The following is a 19,233-nucleotide window of genomic DNA, read 5'->3' as shown; positions in this document are numbered from 1 at the left end:
ACTGAAAAATTTGATTTTTCTGGATTAGGTATATAACAGATTCAGACTTGGCAATGGAATATTTTGCAAACAAAACCACAATAACCAATCATTCTTGGGAAAAGTGTGTGCAATTTGGGGGCTTGCAGTGTGTAACTTCCTGAAACATCCCAAATGCAGACGATAACAAAAATCTGGTTGATAGTTGTTCTTGATTTGATAGTAATAGTCTTTTCATTTGAAGAAATTTTTGAAAAGATCACAAAGTTCCAGAACTCAGGTCTACTTCAGATTTTCAGATTTAAAACAGTGATAGAATTTCCTTAAGATGTCAATAATCAAATAATTAAATAACTTAATGTCCCAGTAAAATTCACATTATATTGGTATTTACTTCAACAATGTAATTATTTACATTAGGAGAGTTAGGAGAGTTGTTGTTTAGTCCCTAAGCCTTGTCCAGCTCTTTTGTGACCCTAAGGAGTGTAGCCCACCAGGTTCACAACACATTTAAATTATTGCTCAATAAAAGCATAATCCATGATTTTATATATATTTGTAAAAATTAATCAAAATTAGTTGAATCTTTAAGTTGCCTTTTCTTTCACTTTTCCTCTTTTGAACTCTTCTATAATTCAAGCTGGAAAAAAGACTTAAAAATAGGTCATAATGATATTACAGCTAACAAAAATAACATTAAACACACTTAATACTTTAATAGTTATTAAAAGTTTCACGTCACGACAATTATTTTGAGTGTAACAACAGCTTGCGCCGAAATAATTGTCCTTTGTTTCTACTTCTCTATATTTTCGCAATACTTATCAGCATTGTTCTCTAATATTAATCAACCCAGATAATTTCAGTTTGCAGCATTCCCCTCTATGGGAACACCTTCTTTTAAACCTCAAAATGCTAAAAAAGGCATAAGAAATGGAAAAGATATTGAGAATAATTATAAGGAACACGCGTTTGTCATCCCGAGAGCTAGAGAGATTTTTCTTTTTTTCGTTTCGCAGGCCTACGATTAAACCTCCAGGTCAAGTCAGAGGTCTACTTTTACGGAGCTTGGGACGGTTCTCCCGCTTCTCTGTATTCCATTTCGCCGTCCACCTCCCCGCCCCCTCACTCTTTCCTCCAGACCCCATTTCTTCGAGGTTTCAGAGTGGTGCTCTCACTGGTGAAAAAGAAGTGTCCGTATTTTCCGACTTTCTCCAGGGCCCCACCCTTCCCACCTCACCGGCCGGCGCGGGAGGAGGCAGCTGGAGGCGGCGGGGGGCGCACACCTGGGCGGAGGGCGGCATCCCACGGCCGCGTCCCGGGCGGGGGAGGGGACGGGATCCTGTTCCGCGGCCCGGCCCCGGCGGTGAGGGCGCGGAGAACCGGCCGGCGGGGCTGAGCCGCCGCAGGCGGGGGCGGGGGCGGGGCCGGCGGAGGTGCGCCGCCGCGGGCGGGGCCGGGGCGGGGCCGCCAGGTCCGGCAGGTCCGCTCCGCGCCGCCGCGCGCCCAAAGCGCGCAGTCCGCCGGCCAGCTAGCACCGTCGTCCGGTCCCCGAACACCTCGCCGCAGCCCTCTCGACGCGGACCCGCGCGTCCCACGCCTCACGCCGCGTCCGGCCGGCCAGTGGGCTTGCGACGACCGACTCTGCCCGCTCGTGCTCGCGGCAGCCCTCGACCCGCCTGGCGCCTTCGCGCTCCAGCGCCCGAGTCCCCGGCTCGCGCAGCATGGCGCCCCCCCAGGCCCTCGCTTTCGGGCTCCTGGTCGCCGCGGCGACGGCGGCGGTGGCCGCAGCCCAGGAAGGTGAGGAGCGGAGTCGTGGCGCTAGGAGGAGCGGGGGCCGGGCGGGGGCGGTGGTGGTGGCGGCCCTCGGTGCCCTAGATGTGGACTGCGGGCAAGGGGCCGCGCTTTCCCGCCCGGGGATGGACGGCGCGGGGCCGCCCGGGCCCCCTGCGGGTGGGAGCTGGCCGGGAGGCGCCCGCTTGCGCGGCGGGAGGGAGCAGCCTCGCCTGGCGCTCTGCGCGCCTCCCTGGGAAAACGGCCCAGGGCAGGGGCGGAGGGGCAGGTGGGGAACTGAGCGGCCGCGTTCGCCGCCGCCTCGGCGCGCCCACCTCCGCCGGCCCCTGCGCACTTGAGGTTCCGTCGGGGCGGAAACCTGCCCGGGCCGGGAGGGGCTCTGCCACGGCGACCTTCGGCCCCGCCCCTCCCCGGGCACCTGCGGCGGGCCCCGGATGTGTCTCAGGCGGGGCCCGGAGACTGCGGCCAGGCCTCCGGGGCCGCTCGCACCTGTGCGGGGGGGCGGGGGACGGGCGCCCTCCTGGGCCCTGACTGCCCGGTGTATGGATATTTTCTCTTTAGGGATTATATGAGTAATGCCAAGTTTATTGTAGGAAATCCAGCTGTATCGATAATCGTAAAGAGTTTAAAAAAAAATAATGCCACCATTTTAAAGGAATCCTGTAATTAACAGTTAGATATATTTTTCTTTCAGACTTTGCTCTGAACGTTACCCTAAACTTAAACACATTGTTTTTGGTCTTGATCCCCGCCATCCTCACCCCCCACTTTGTATTCAGTTTTCCCTTTAGTCTTGAAAAACACGATTTAAATGATATAAAACAATCTGTAGCCTGGAAGATCGTATCATTATCCTAATCTTGGACGTGTAATTTGATTCCAGGTTTTCTTACTCTGGAATAAACATGTTGGCCACCATCTCTTGATTTATTTGTAGGGTGGTCGCTAGCAGTGAGGTGTCGTTTAACCAGATTTCTGGAAAGGCTTTTGTTTTTATAGTCTCACCAACAGGGTTCGGCCTAATTCATTACACTTTCAAAATAATGTAGTTTAATCAGCTCATGTTATTTCAAGTTCAGTCTGAGATTAAATACTTAATTTTAAATTGCTTTAAAGTGGGAATTCCCTGGCGGTCCAGCGGTTAAGACTCAACGCTTCCACTGCAGAAAGCACTGGGTAGGACCTCAGGTTGGGAAACTAAGATTCCACATGCCCTGCGGCAGGACAAATTGCTTTCAAGTGATAATAGCTGCTGTAGGAGTATGTTCAGAAAGTGTGTGCCTGATTGTCATTTTTAAATTTCACCATGTTTAGGCATAACTTTTTTCTCCGAGCAGGTATGTAGCATAGTGCAGCGTAAGATTTTTAACTCCTTGAGGACAGCCACTAGACTTTTTCTTTTTGTGACCCCAATACTGAGTTTAGTGATGGACAGATTATATAAGTGGTTCATATATAACTTAAACAGGGAAAAATTAAAGCCAACTTGAGATATGAAGTTTCAATATATCAGTTCTTCAGCCTGTTAAAGTTAGTGTTTGTTTGTAATGCTTGCCCTCTCTTATCTAGACTAATAAATTAAATGGACTTGTCAATTTGAAGTTAAAATGAACTTTTAAGATAGTCAAAGATATAACTATTAAATTGACATCAATATACAGGATGGGCTGCTTAATAGCACTTTCAAAATCAGGTACTAGGATTTAATTTAGTTAGGAAAGAGGTACCTCCCAATTCAATTGAAAATATAATTTTTCCAAGACACAAAATTGTCCAGGGATTGAGTCCGTTTCCATTACGTCTCAAAAGAAGTATTTCTTATTAATTAAAGGATGGGAAAAGGAAAGTAATGTGAGTTATTCGCAGATCCTAGAATTGGCATTTTTAACTTAATTTTTATTTTATATTGGGGTCTAGTTGATTTATAACATATTAGTTTCAGGTATATAGCAAAGTGGTTCAGTTATACAGGTACATATATCCATTTTTTCAGATTCTTTTCCCAAATAGTTTATTAAAAAATACTGAGTAGAGTTCCTATGCTATACAGGAGGTCCTTATTAATTATTTTATATATAGTAGTGTGTTGTTGATTTTGAGGAAGAGAGTCATGACTGGCAGGCGAGTGTTTAGCAGGCCAGGAGGGAAGAAGCTGAGGCTGGGAGTATCTTGAAGGCAAAGCCGAATCTGGTGTTTGGAGGGTTTATTCTTGGTTTAAAAAAGAAAAGTAGGAAAGCGTGCAGATTAGACTGCCTATTTAGCCTTGTGTCAGCCACTTCGCTTTAGCTGAAAAATTAAAAATTCAGGATCACTCTTTAAGGCTGTGTGTCTCATAACTTGGGGATTATTGTCAGAACATAATTTAGCTGATTCAACATCAGAGTTGATAGTTGCATGCTCATTTTTAAAGTGGATTTTTTCCCCACCAGGATGTGTGTGTGAAAATTACAAACTGACCACAAACTGCTCTGTGAATGCGTTCGGTCAGTGCCAGTGTACTTCAGTTGGTACACAACATTCCGTCATTTGCACAAAATGTGAGTAGAATATCCTCATTGCCTTTAAGTGTTATTTGATTTATACTTCTTTAATTGAAATGTCTTGAGCTGGAAGTGTTTAATTGGCTCAAATCTGAATCATGCTATTTTGTCAACATTATCTCATCTTTGAAGTTTCTTATGATTTAGAAAGTGAACATAAAAACTTGTAACATCTGTAATAATCTTTGGCCCTGGGAATTTGGAGTGAATTAAATTCTTTCTTTAAACCCAAAACTGCAGTTATTTTTCAGTTTGGGATGACACTTTCCTTTCAGTGGCTACTAAATGCTTGGTGATGAAGGCAGAAATGAGTCACTCGAAGTCCGGGAGAAGAGGGAAACCAGAGGGCGCCATCCAGAATAATGACGGGCTCTATGATCCCGAGTGTGATGACAAGGGGCTGTTTAAAGCCAAGCAGTGCAACGGCACCTCCACATGCTGGTGTGTAAACACTGCTGGGGTCAGAAGAACCGATAAGGACAGTGAAATCTCCTGCTCCGAGCCAGTGAGGACCTAGTGAGTTGGGCTGCCTCTGTATTACTTGTTTTCATGCTTTTTTAATTCGTTTAATTAAATGTACTTTTGAATATGTAACGTGATTTTGTGATTTAGAATTCAAAAGATAGAAGAGTGGACAGTGACAATCCCATCTCAATCCTATTCCGTCTCAACCCCCTAGTTGCTCAGTTTACTTCTGTAGAATTGATGTCACGTGACATAACCTTCCAGAGATCTTCTGTGAATTTACTAGCAATGTATTATATCTTATTTTTAAATGTTTTTCCTTTTGCTTATATATTTTTACTTAACACTGTTCAGTATTTTAAAGTTGGATTGGTGTTCAGTGTACATGAACAATTTGAGCTACTCATATATTTGCTAATTTATTGTATTTTAAAGTGAGATACAGTTGTTTCAGGGATTATGTAATGAAGAGGAATGGAAACACACTCCAGCTAGTTTACCAAAAGGATTTTACTGGAAGAGACCGAGACTGGAAAGTTATCACAGCCAAGGCAGGCACTCCCTCCACTTCTGTCTTCTGGAGGCCTGTGGCCACATTCCCGTTTGCTCAGTGCCTTTTTGTCTTTTCACTTGGACGTGGCCCAACATAACCAGCTAAGCCTTGGCTTTATGTGATCTTGACTGTGGTGGCTGGAAGGTCCATGTTAGAATGACTGAGTTCTTAATAAACAATATCTGAGGGCCAAGGAAGAAATGAAGGGCATATCTATAGTATAGATCCTTTTTCTGTTAATTTCCTTGTAATTCCATGTGGGAATTTTGGTATTAGCTTATTAAGAAAATAATATAAAAGGCAGAGTTGTTATGTTTAATCAATATTGTCTCTTTACTTTATAGCTGGATCATCATTGAACTAAAACACAAAACAAGGGAAAAACCTTATGATCTTCAAAGTTTGCAGTCGTAAGTGCTATTAAATGCATTATATTTGTACAGTTGATACTCAAATCTTCCATCTTACACTATTTGATAAATTAAAGTCTCATTACTTTTTCAAATTTCTGAAAAATAGGATAATATAAATAATGTTTTTTAACTTTAAAAGATAGAGGTACAAGAATTGTACAGATTCTTATACAGTAACCTTTGCTCAGGTTCACCAGTGAAGATTTTGCCATATTTTATATGAGTATGCATGTGTGTGTGTACTTTCTGTATCTATCTGACCATGTATAAATATTATTTCTGCAAAACCATTTGAGAGCAAATTCTAGATAACATGCATCCTGAGCCCTAAATACTATAGTGTATCTTTTCCTAGAAAAAAAAGGCATTCTCTTATATAATCACTGTAGAGTTATCAAATTCAGGAAATTTAACATTAGACCACATTGTTCCAGTTTTCCCAATATTTTTTTTGTGGCAAATTTTCCCCCTCTAACCCAGAGCCCAGTCTATGATCATGCATTTACTTGTTATGACTGTTCAGTCTCTTTAAATATGGAGCACTGCTTTGGCCTTTCTTTTGTCTTCCCAATAAAATCGAAAATTTTAATTAATATTTAAATTGTAAACCGTGACATTGATATTTTTGAAGAGTATGGGCAAGTTACTTTATTACTTGTCCTTCAATTTTGGATTGGTCTCATGTTTCCTCGTAATTAAATACAAGTAATGCATTTTTGACAATAAAACTACTTACAATGACCTTGTGTCCCTCTCAGTACTTCACACTGGGAGGCACACAAGGTCAGCTTGTGCCTTCGCTAGTGATGTTAACTGTGGTCGGGGTGGTGTCCACCAGGTTTCTCCACTGTGGAGTTCCATTTTTCTCTTTGTAATTAATATAATCTGTGGGCAGGTACTTGGATACTGTGTAAGTGTCCTGTTTCTATTAAAACTAGAGCTCAACAGTTTTTGCATCAATATGAATTATTTTTGGAATATGAATTATTTTGATGATAGTTACAAAATGGCATATTTTTGTTCTATTTACAGTGCACTCAAGGAGGTAATCACAAGTCGTTATCAACTGGATCCAAAATATATCACAAATATTCTGGTAAGATTTTTTTGTTTTTTTGAAGCAGATGGGCTTTGAGAGTTGGTTGGACAGTTTGGTTTGGGTATGATTTTTGATAGTGGTTGAACTGTATTTGAATAACACTGTAAGCCCTGGGCTCTTAAAGAATCCCCTGTTATTGCTTTCCCTCCAAACTCTTGGAAAACCTCAGTTTACCCTTAGAGAAAAGGTAGTGTCTCTTAGTTTCCCCAGCACATGCCAGTCTTTTTACCTTGGAAAGTTTTTCTCTGGTTGCTTTTGGCAACATGTACTTTTGCTGTTGTTGTTCAGTCGCTCAGTTGTGTCTGACTCTCTGCGTCCCCATGGACTGCAGGGCTTCCCTGTCCTTCATTATCGACTGGAGTTTGCTCACACTCATGTCTGCTGAGTTGGTGATGCCATCCAACCATCTCATCCTCTGTCAGCCCCTTCTCCTCCTGCCCTCAGTCTTTCCCAGTGTCAGGGTCTTCTCCAGTGAGTTGCTCTTCACATCAGGTGGCCAAAGTATTGGAGCTTCAGCTTCAGCATCAGTCCTTCCAATGAATATTCAGGGTTTATTTCCTTTAGGACTGACTGGTTGCTTTAGGATTGACTACTTACTTTAGGATGCTACTTAGTCCTCTTGTCTTTGGTTTCAGGAGCTAGTCTTTAACCAGTTAGCCCTTCCTTAACTCTTTCAACTCTGCTTGAAAAATGCACGAATAGTGTGATGGAATTCTTTCAAGGCAAAAAATTGACATCATTTTTTAAAAGACTTTTTGGTAGGGATATGCTTTTTTCCTTCCTAAAAGCAGAACATGGTAAATGCTTTTGGATTGCATTTCTTTAGCATTTTAGTAAATGAGGTACTTTAATATCTTGTTCAAAATCTTTTCAGGAAAAGAAAATTCTCTTTTGAAAAGAAAATTATAATTATCTTTGTTTGCATTGCTATTTTATTCTGTCCCTTGGATTCATTTAAAACCTTCCAAAGATTTTGTGTTGTTGTTAGTGACAAACCAAATTATCCACTAATGACAAGAAGCACCAGCACATGCAGGTTACAGACAATCAAACACTGAATATTCTGATTATTAAACAATGATATTTTCATATTTTCATACAGTTTTTGTTATAGTAATATTAATTTGTATTTTTTACTCTCCCCCCCCACCCAGTATGAGAATGATGTTATCACTATTGATCTGGTACAAAATTCTTCTCAGAAAACTCAGAATGATGTGGATATTGCTGATGTGGCTTATTATTTTGAAAAAGATGTGAGTATAATCTTTCTGATTTTATTCCTGTTTTAGAAATGTCTTTCGTCTGTTTCTCTACTGTTAGATCAACCGTTGTGAATAAATATTCTCCAGGTGGTTCTTACGTGGCAATTGACTTTGTCCCCCTTTCGTTCACATGCGCCTTTCTTACACACTTTTTCACTTGTTCATATATTTATGCCTTTTTATCAAATTGTTATCTTCTCTCTTACGATTCTTGTTTCCTCCTTGGCAGTTATTTAGCTTGTGAGTCTAGTCTTCCCTACTATAATTTCCATGAACAAGAGACTCTGTAAAAATTGCTGTTTAACTGGTGGGATTAAAATATGTGTTTAAATTTTAATATACTAAAGTGAGCTATTTTCTGATGAAATTTGGGATTCACTTCAAAATAACCAGGCTTGGGAATTACCTGGCTATCCCGTGGTTAGGACTCTGTGCTTTCACTGCCAAGGGCCCAAGTTCAGTCTCTGGTCATGGAACTAAGATCTCACAAACTGCAGTGCAGCCAACAAAACCAAAAAAGTACCCAGGCCAAGGGGAGGCTAGGGGGTTGGGAGAAGGAAGAATAGATTAGACTGGCCATGTGTTTATATTATTGAACCTGAGTAATAGGTATATGGACCTCATTATACTATAATTTTTACTTTTATATATGTTTGGAAATTTCCTGTTATAAAGTTTTTTTTTGTTTCAATGGATGAGACTGTTATCACCAAAACCATAAAGATTCTTGGCACCAGTTCTTTTGGTACATAATTGGCACATAATTCATGGCCGTGGTAGGTTTTTCTTAACTATTTTAAATTGCTTTTCTCCTCAATATAGGTTAAAGATGAATCCTTGTTCCATTCCAAAAGGATGGACCTGAAAGTAAATGGGGAACTACTGGATCTGGATCCTGGTCGAACTTCAATTTACTATGTTGATGAAAAGCCACCTGAATTTTCAATGCAGGGTCTACAAGCTGGTATTATTGCCGTCATTGTGGTTGTGGTAGTAGCAATTATTGCTGGAATCATTGTGCTGGTGAGTTTGGAACAAGTAAAATTTCATTTAAGGATCTTTCCTTTCAAGAAATGGTGATAATATGAAAGAGCCCCAACCATGTTTCAAGATAAGTTGTTGAAACAAAATCTTCGTTTGTTGTACTCCTTTATACTGAATGAATTTATTGCATTTTTGGCCCCTTTTTGTAAAATAATCAACCTTATGAAGCAAGAAAGGATGCTGATCTGAGAAAAGCTTGTAGCTGAGCACTTCACAGGTCGGTTATGTTGCCGTTGAAGAGCCAGTGTCCTTTAGTTGTCCTCACTGCACGCAAGAGTACGATTTAACACTCTTGCCAGGATAAGTGCAAAATAATCTGAATTTCCAAACCACTCAGTGAGATGAAACTGCATTTCATTGAACACAGTGTGAATACATGTTAACACTGAAACACAATGTTAGCATAAGAAAGAGTTAGATAAACATGAAGGCACAGTTTAAATAAAAGAGTAGTAAATTGAACTTAGCAGTGCTTCAGAAGAAGACCATATCACATGAGGAAGCAGGGTATGTTGTAGATACGTAAGGAAATCTTACCAACATGACAGAATAAAGACAGATTTGAGGGTATATGACAGCTTACATTATTTTGCTATCCATCTGGAAGAAAACAAAAGATGGATTCCTATTTCACCCCACCAGAGCTGGCCACATTGCTCAGCTGTGTGTGAACAGCACCTTCTGAAACACAGCAGCACGAAAGGAGTGGGCCAGTTCACCTGTGTTCAAACACAGATTATGGATGGGTTATAGTTCAAAATGTTAAAGAGTAAGTCTCAAAATTAATTTATGAAATGTTTGTACAACCTTGTGGTAAAAGAAACCAAGTAAGGTGGGAAATCTGGAGTCTATGAAGGAAGTCATTATTTGATTTCACTGAAATTAAGTATTTTGTATGGCAGACATGCTGTAAAGTGAAAAAATATATATATGAATATCAATGATAGGCTCGGGGAAAATATTCACTATGAATAAAACAAAGGTTATTATGCATAATATATAAAGAGTTCTTACAAACTGATGAGACTAAAGAAAGAAATGGTAATAGGTGTGAGTAGACAATTTACAGAAAAGGAATTCCAGATGGCAAATAGATACATGAAAGGTTGATCATAGGAATCTAATTGTCCTACAGAAATAAAAGCACAAGGAATAAGGAAGGATGGTCAAGGTCATGTATTGTGTTGCTAGTAAGGATCAATCTGGAAACAGCCTGAGTGTACATCCAGGGGAGAATGGATAAGTAAACTCTGGGGCATCCATACTGTGGAATAATATGGCTACTAAAGAGAAAGAGTTCTGTCCATAGCTTTCGATCTGGAAGAATTCCTGCGATGTGGATACAGGCTGTGTAAAGAGGGAAATTATATTGCATGATCCCATTTTTAGACCCCCGAAACTTACATGAATACATGCTATGTTCGTATCAGGATGGAACAAGATGTGGAAGAATGAACACTAGGCTGTTAAATTTCACTGAAGATTGTTCATTGTTTTCTTGATGCATTAAAATATCTATGGATTTTAAAATTAAATTTGTTCAGATCAGAATTGTGTTCATTAAAAGTATGTATGTCAATTTAGACTAACTTTTTGTTTGGGTAGCAGGCCTCAAATAGTAATCATTTTTCTTCCATTTAGGTTGTTTCCAGAAAGAAAAGAATGACAAAGTATGAGAAAGCTGAGGTAAGTGGGTTATTTAATTAAAAGGCCCTTGTTTAATTTCTTATTCCTCATAATTACTATACCTGTCAGACACTCATGGATCTCAGCTACACTTGAGTCTCTTTACAGTGTAGACCTTAGGCTCTCAGGGAGAGTCTCACAGTACAGACCAGATTATATTGAATTCTGACCACTTAATAGCTGGGTGAGTTGTTTAACTTCCTTTAAGTCTCCATGTTTCCTTTATCTGTAAGATGGGGATGATAGTACAGACCCTTTGTTAAGGATTAAATGGAGTAATCTGTGTAAGGGCTTCCCTGGTGGCTCAGAGGTTAAAGCATCTGCCTCCAATGTGGGAGACCCGGGTTCGATCCCTGGGTCGGGACGATCCCCTGGAGAAGGAGATGGTAACCCACTCCAGTATTCTTGCCTGGAGAATCCCATGGATGGAGAAGCCTGGTAGGGTACAGTCTGACTGAACGAACGGAATCTGTGTAAAGTGTTAGTCCCACGCTTGCCACACAGCAAGATGTTTGCCATCTGGAGTAGTTGTCATTACCTTGTCTTGGTTCTGTCTACAATTAATTTTGCAACCTGAGACAAAAATCATTTAACTTTAAACTTCAATTCCCTCACCCATAAAAAAGATTGATAATAGAAAATAGTTCTTCCTTAAATATTTAGCATATTTAGCTTACCTTCTACTTCTGTCACTAGCCATCTTATCACTAAAAAACAATTTGGATCATGTATTTAATGTATGTTTCCTTGTAGTACACTTTAAAAAAAAATTTAAATGTCATAAATGTGGAAGAGAATTTTCTTGCTTTTTGTTTTTTAAGCTATTTTCAGAATGAACAAAAAATTGAAAAATTATTAAAAATCTTTTTCTCTTTTCCCCTCTATTTCAGATAAAGGAGATGGGTGAGATGCATAGGGAACTCAATGCATAACACTAGTTTGAAGAATGACTACAAGAAGGGAAATTAGTAAACAGACTCAGATTATAAACATGCGCATGGGGCAACGAGAAGATCTTTGAAGATCACTGTTGTGTTGTTAATTAACATCATATGTTTGTACTAGTTAAACCTGCACTCAAAATATAAACAGTTTGAAATTGACTTTACCAATCTTAAAATTTGACTATAAGTGTCCTATAGATACAGATCTAAAATCCAGAATTTGGACTGATAGTTTGAATTATTTATGCCTAACATTGAAGGGCATGCATTAAATATACTTCCACAGTAGTCTGAATGACTACTGTCTTGTCCATTTATGATTAAATAGCTGCTCTGCTATTTACTTTGAGTCTTGTACATATAAACTTTTTTTATGAACTATGAAATAAACATTTAAAAAATGAGTTTCCTAACTTTTGAATCACATTGAATCAAATTTCATAGTATACACATAAGATGATAGGTTAAGAAATGCTCTGAATGCTAGCTACAAATTAGAATTGGCATGAGTCCTTATAATCACGTATGTGCGTGTATGCGTGCTAAGTGAGTTGCCATTTCCTCCTCCTGATAATTATGTATACTTAATATAAAATTAACGTAATGTATAACTTCTACACAGAAAAAACAATTTTATTCTGAATCCATCTAAGATTCTATTTCAGACAAAGTGGTATTTTGGCAGACTAATACCTTAAGGCTGAATTGATGGACAGTGTTGTGGAACGTGAATTCCATGGTTGGTTGTATTAGAAGCACCAGTTTTTCAACTGAATAATTATAGTACAAACACATTTTATATGAAGTTAAAGTATCCTGAAATATTTTGCTTTTGATAAGAAACTTTAAAAAATACTATGAAAAGAATGTTAAAGAAAAATTTAAAAGCTGTATTTAAGCATTTACCTACGATTTTTATCCCTTCCATAGTAGGCAGAATTCTAGGATGGCCCCTAAGATTTCTTACCCATGATATATATGCTGTATATAATTCCTTCCCTTAGAGTGTGGGCAGGATCTGTGAATATGATAAGGTGATAACTCCCGAGATTCAGTTACATGGCAAAGGCGAAGGGATTTTCCAGATGCAATTATGATCCCTCTTCACTTGACTCAAAAGGAAGATTACAAAAGAGTGCCTAAAAGTAGGAGACAAAAAGCGGAAATAGATATACTCTCCTGTTAACTGTAAAGCAGACTGCCATGTTTTGGAGAGAGTCACCTATCAGGAAATGGCTGGGCAACCGTGGTTGCTGAGGGCCTCAGTCACTCAACCATGGAAGTGAATTCTCAACAACTGAGTTCAGAAGAGGACTACAGCTGTTGATGAGATTGCACCCTGGTGACATTTTCACTTCTGTCTTGAGACCCTGATGAAAAGACCCTATGCTTGGACTCCTTTCTCAGAAAGTGATGTGATAAATGTTTATTACTTAAGATGCTAAATTTGTTGTAATTTGTTATGCAGCAACAAAAATCAGTCCTCGAAAGTAATGAGAACTTTAAAGACAAATAGCAGACAAATATGAAAATAGCAGACAAAAGGAGCAGCCATTACCCCAGGGCTGAGATGGCACCCAGAGAAGAAACCCTATATACCCTGGGCTGGAGTTCAGACCTGGGAGAGGGCTGATGGAGAGATCTGTGGCTCGATGAAGAGCAGAGGAGTTCCTGTGGTGCTGCACTGGCAGAACTTGTCGAAAATTTCTTTTGGAATTTACTGGAAAAATTTGCCCTCAAGAACAGGAGTCATCAAACTACAGCCTGCAACCTGGTCTACCACCTGTTTTCAAAACTGGGAGCTAGAAATAGTTTTTGCATTTTTAACCAGTTAAAAAAAAATGGAAAGGATATTTCACTGTTATGTAAAATAGTGTAAAATATTACATGGAATAAAAATTTTGGTGTCCATAAAGTTTTACTGGAGCACTGCTACACTCATTTGTTCATATGTTGAGTGTGGCTGTTTTTCACTACAAGGGTCACTAATTGTGACAGACTGACCTAAAGGAAAGTAAAGCCTCACTACTCTGATCCTTTACAGAAAAAGTTTGCTGACCCCTGTTCTAGGGCGCTAAGGGAAAGATCTGACACCTAAGGCACTGTACAAAGCTGCCTTTTACAGTTGGGGTATGGGGGCGGTGCTCAGGGAAGCTGCCATCAGCTGCCCAGGGCTGCAGAATCCCTGGATGCTGCCACAGCTGGGCACTGGGGGGAAGTGGCCAGTGCCACAAGGGAAACAATACCCTTTCCTCTTGCAGTGTTGCTCCAGCGCCCTCTTCTGACAAAGCTTCAGAGCAGGCACAAAGGGCAAATTGAGCTTGTTTAGTTGCTAAGTCCGGAGAAGGCAATGGCAAGCCACTCCAGTACTCTTGTCTGGAAAATCCCGTGGATGGAGGAGCCTGGTTGGCTGCAGTCCGTGGGGTCGCTAAGGGTCGGACACGACTGAGTGACTTCACTTTCACTTTTCACTTTCACACATTGGAGAAGGAAATGGCAACCCACTCCAGTGTTCTTGCCTAGAGAATCCCAGGGACAGGGGAGCCTGGTGGGCTTCCGTCTATGGGGTCACATAGAGTAGGATACGACTGAAGTGACTTAGCAGCAGCAGCAGTTGCTAAGTCGTGTCTGACTCTCTCACAACCCCATGGACTGTAGCCCACCAGGCTCCTCTGTCCATGGGATTTCCAAGGCAAGAATGCTGGGTCTCCATTTCCTTCTCCAGGGATGGATCCCAGGTCTCTTGTATCTCCTGCATTGGCAGGCAGATTCTTTGCCACTGGTGCCACTTGGGGCGCCCGATGACCTCATCACCTTCCTCCAAAAACGGCCCATCACTTACATTCTCGGAATCAGTGACATTGTCACCATGTAACAAGTCCTTAATTCTTTTTTCTCTCTTACTTTCTCCATCGTTTTGGTCATCAGTCCCTGAGATTCTCCCTCAGGAATAAGTCTACCTCCAATCTGCCTTCCCTTAACACATTTACACTGATCTCTTTGCCACCAGTTTATTCCCTCTCTAGCCCAGATCAGTGGCTCAGATGGTAAAGAGTCTGCCTGCAATGCGGGAGACCCGGGTTCGATCCCTGGGTCAGGAATATCCCCCTGGAGAATGGAATGGCAACCCACTCCAGTATTCATGTCTGGAAAATCCCATGGATGGAGGAGCCTGACAGGCCCCAATCCATGGGGTCACAAAGAGTCAGACACGACTGAGTGACTAACACACACATATTTTGCCACCAATCTATTCCCTCTCTAGCCCAAATGCTACATTGCTCCAGAACAATTTGCCTAAAGTTGACCACAGCATTTTTCTACCCCTTCCTCCTCCAGTCTGGCCCTGCACTGGACGCTCCTTCCCCTTTTGGCTGCCCAGCATCCCATCTCTCTTCCATTTGGGGAGAATTCTCCTGTGTATGGTATTGGTGGGAGCCAATTCTTAACCTCCCTCTGCAGAAGTTTAAGAGCAGTGATGTTCCCTCTGTTCTGAGCATCCAGGGCACAGGCATCCCTACCTAGGACTTGAAATCTTGTGACAAAAAGGGAGAATAGTTGAGAAAACTCTGGGCAGTGGTGGGGTGAGACCAATGGCATACACAGAAATGGTCCCTGGATGGCATCCAGCCTCTAACTACAGTCATTCTGCCTGGCCTCCCTTTGTTCCTCCGTTGTCTCCATTCCATAACTTTACCACTTGCCTAGATGTAATTTTACTTAACACCAAGCTCTCTTTACTGTCAATCTTTCCTGTGTATTATTCCCAGAACAACACAAACAGTCAAAATCTATTTTATTTCTCATTATACTCCAATATATCCAACTTTGCTATATGCAAAATTTTTCTTTCCATTCCTCAAATGTTCCTGTTCCCAGGTCCTCTTATACTTTGCTTGGGCTTGACCATATCTTTTTTTTTCTTATTTTTTTTAAATTGAGGTATAGCTGATGTACAATATCTAAGTTTCAGGTGTACCACAGTGATTCACAATTTTTAAAGGTTATATTCTTACGTTGTTTCTTACATCTGCAGTATCCTCTACTTAGTCAAGGCCCAGCTTAAGATCCCCTTTCATGACGGCTTTCTTAACACTTTAGCCTCAGTTCTTTCTACTTCTTTCAACACAAAGGGGGTTAGTATATGCTACCCCCAAATATGCCACTTTGGCATAAGGGTTCTTTTTGCCAAAGGCAAATGACAACAGATGCAGAAAGAATTCTTCCCCCACCTCTTATCTGCCTGAAATCAGGGCATAAATTTCCCTTTGTGAAGGCGCCTCCCCTTGAATCATCCTTTGAACCAGAGATGGAGAGCTGACACGGAGATGAGTTTGCATAACCAGACCCTGCTGCAGTAGCCCTATCCTCCATTAGTTCTCCCATATATTTCGTGGTTACTTCCTGAAAATGTATCACCTCTGGAGGGACAAATCCTCTCTCCTTTGTTGAAAGAATATATAAGACCTTGAGGATATATACATACAACCGATTCTTTGATATTTGCTTTTCTGTGAACTTCTGTGCATGTATATATTAATAAAAATTGTGCCTTTTCCCCCGTTAATCTATTGTTAGTCAACTCACATACTCCCAGTCACTGAACTTGAGAGTAAAGAGAAAGTTTTCCCTTAATAAACACAACACATTCTGTAAATACAACATAATTTCAGTTATTTCCAGTCATCCTAAAACATGCCCCCGCCTGCTAACAATTCCCACTGACCCTGAAGCTGCCATTCCTATCTCTTTTCCTTTCTTTATCAAGCTTTTTAAATAGAAATAGTACATTGTGTTTTCAAACCACAGAGTCTCTGTTGCCTACATCAACCAACCTAAGAGCTTTCTGAAAAATAGACTTCGTCAGATTCTTTGCCTACTTTTACACTGGGTTATTTATCTTTCTATTATTGAGATGTAAGATTTCTCTGTATATTCTGGATACAAATCTTTTGTCGTATATATAATTTCCAAATATTTTCTCAGAAGCAGATACAGAGCACATGAAAAGATGCTCAATATCATTAGTCATTAAGGAAATGAAAATCAAATCCACAATAAGATACCATTCATAGCCACTAAGATGGCTAGAATCAAAAAGACAGACAGGAACAAGTGTGGCTGAGAATGTGGTACAGTTAGAACCCTTATACATTGCTGAAGAGACTGTAAAATGCTTCAGGCATTTTGGAAAACAGTTTTGCAATTCCTCAAAATGTTAAACATACAGGTTAGAGTTTACCATGAGGACTACAAGTAAACATACAGTAAAAAGTGTGATCCAGTAATCCCACTTCTAGGTATATATCCAAGAGAAATAAAAACAGACATATGTCCACATAAGAACTTGTAAACGAACATTCATACCAGCATTATTCGTGATGGCCAAAATGTGGAAACAATCCAAATGTCCACTGACAAATAGAAAAAATGTGGTACAGTCATACAATGATATATTATTTGGTAATAAAAAGGAGTGACTATGATGTGAATGAACTTCAAACATGCTTAGTGAAAGGAGCCAGTCACTAAACATCCTGTCTTATATGATTCCATTTACATGCAATGCCCAGAAAAGGCAACATTATAGAGACAGAAAGGTGATCTGTGGTTGCCAGGAGCTAGGAAGGGCAATAGGGAGTGACTGCTAATTGGTATGGATTTCCTTTTTGGAGGGACAAAATATTCTAAAATTAGATTATAATTATGGTTATGCCTGCCTGTGTGCTAAGTTGCTTTGGTTGTGTCTAACTCTTTGTGACCCTATGGACTATAACCCATCAGACTCCTCTGTCTATGGAGTTCTCCAGACAAGAATCCTGGAGTAGGTTGGCATGCCCTCCTCCAGGGGATCTTCCCTACGTAGGGATTGAACCCGCATCTCCTGTGTCTCCTGCATTGGCAGGCGGGTTCTTTACCACCAGCACCATCTGGGAAGTCCAGTTATGGTTATACAACCCTGTTCAGTTCAGTTCAGTTCAGTCGCTCAGTCGTGTCCGACTCTTTGCGACCCCATGAATCACAGCATGCCAGGCCTCCCTGTCCCTCACCAACTCCCGTTGCTGCTGCTGCTGCTGCTAAGTCACTTTAGTCGTGTCCGACTCTGTGTGACCCCATAGACGGCAGTCCACCAGGCTCCCCCGTCCCTGGGATTCTCCAGGCAAGAACACTGGAGTGGGTTGCCATTTCCTTCTCCAGTATACCCCAAATCATTGAGCCACTAAGACAGGGCTTCCCTGGTGGCTCAGATGGTAAAGAATCTGCCTGCAATGCAAGAGACCCCAGTTCTATCCCTGAGTCAGGATGATCCCCGGAGAAGGGAATGACAACCCGCTCTAGTATTCTTGCCTCGAGAATTCCATGGACAGAGCCTCAAGGGCTACAGTATATGGAGTTGCAAAGAGTCTAACACAACTGAGTGGCTAATACTTTCATTGAGTTACATACTTTAAATGGATGAATTGTGCAATATGTAAATTATGTTTTCATAAAGCTGTTTAAAACAGAAAAAGATGTCTTAATACTCAGCTCCAAGGGCCCTTTTTAATCCTCCTTTCTCTGAAACTGCAGCGACATGGTTGACAGCACTTCACTTACTGTCTCCTTTTAATAATGGGATAATACAACCAAATTAAAGAAATTTTAGAAACTAGAGCAGTGGCAAAATTAGTGTTGAATTTCTCATGGGTATATTATCATAGAAAATTGAACTGACAATAATTTACTTTTAAGATTAAGTTAAACACGTCAAAAGTTACTAAACATGTCTCTATTTTTGGTTGTTTAAAAATCTTACTACTTCTTTGAAGAGCCTCTTTGTTAGGTGTATGTGCTTTTTTCCACAACACTTATTCTGATTATAAATAAGTAATAGTCATTATGAATTTGATAAATATGAGAAAAGTAAAAACCATTTGGGGGTAATGGTTTTATTGTGTATGTTAGTTGCTTAGTTGTGTCCGACAATTTGTGACCCCATGGACTGTAGCCTGCCGGCTCCTCTATCCACGGAATTTTCCAGGGAAAAATATTGGAGTGGGTTGCCATTTCTTTCTCCAGGGGAGCTTCTCGACCCAGGGATCAAATCCAGGTCTCCTGCATTACAGGCAGATTCTTCACCCTCTGAGCCACCAGAACTGCACTCTATCAAGCATATGATGTCTTCCAGTTATACTTTTGCGAAATCCTTCATCTGTTATTTTCAGAAACTCACAGTTTTCTAAGTGGGGCTAGAAAATATATAAAATTTCTGTAAGATACACTATTTCACATAACTTTCAAAATTATCAGCTTCCCTCATAGCTCAGTTGGTAAAGAATTGGCCTGCAATGCAGGAGACCCTGGTTCAATTCCTGGGTCAGGAAGATTCCCTGGAGAAGGGATAGGCTACCCACTCCAGTATTCTTGGGCTTTCCTGTGGCTCAGCTGGTAAATAATCTGCCTGCAATTTG

At 40.7% G+C, this 19,233-nt stretch overlaps 1 protein-coding gene across 1 annotated transcript; it reads left to right on the top strand.

The window, feature by feature from the left end:
* The first annotated feature begins 1,453 nt into the window (after positions 1 to 1,453).
* Positions 1,454 to 13,697, top strand: EPCAM (epithelial cell adhesion molecule). The gene is made up of 9 exons (XM_055399944.2): positions 1,454 to 1,779; positions 4,203 to 4,310; positions 4,589 to 4,829; positions 5,676 to 5,741; positions 6,777 to 6,840; positions 7,998 to 8,099; positions 8,931 to 9,131; positions 10,794 to 10,838; positions 11,729 to 13,697. Exons 1-9 carry the CDS (start codon positions 1,704 to 1,706, stop codon positions 11,768 to 11,770), a joined length of 945 nt encoding a protein of 314 aa, XP_055255919.1. The 5' UTR covers positions 1,454 to 1,703; the 3' UTR covers positions 11,771 to 13,697.
* Positions 13,698 to 19,233: the final 5,536 nt, after the last annotated feature.

This window comes from Moschus berezovskii, chromosome 11, assembly GCF_049115385.1.
Source record: "Moschus berezovskii isolate FMDL1 chromosome 11, NW_MosBer_1.0, whole genome shotgun sequence".
Classification (NCBI taxonomy): Eukaryota; Metazoa; Chordata; class Mammalia; order Artiodactyla; family Moschidae; genus Moschus; species Moschus berezovskii.
This window is presented reverse-complemented; position numbering and strand designations above follow the sequence as displayed.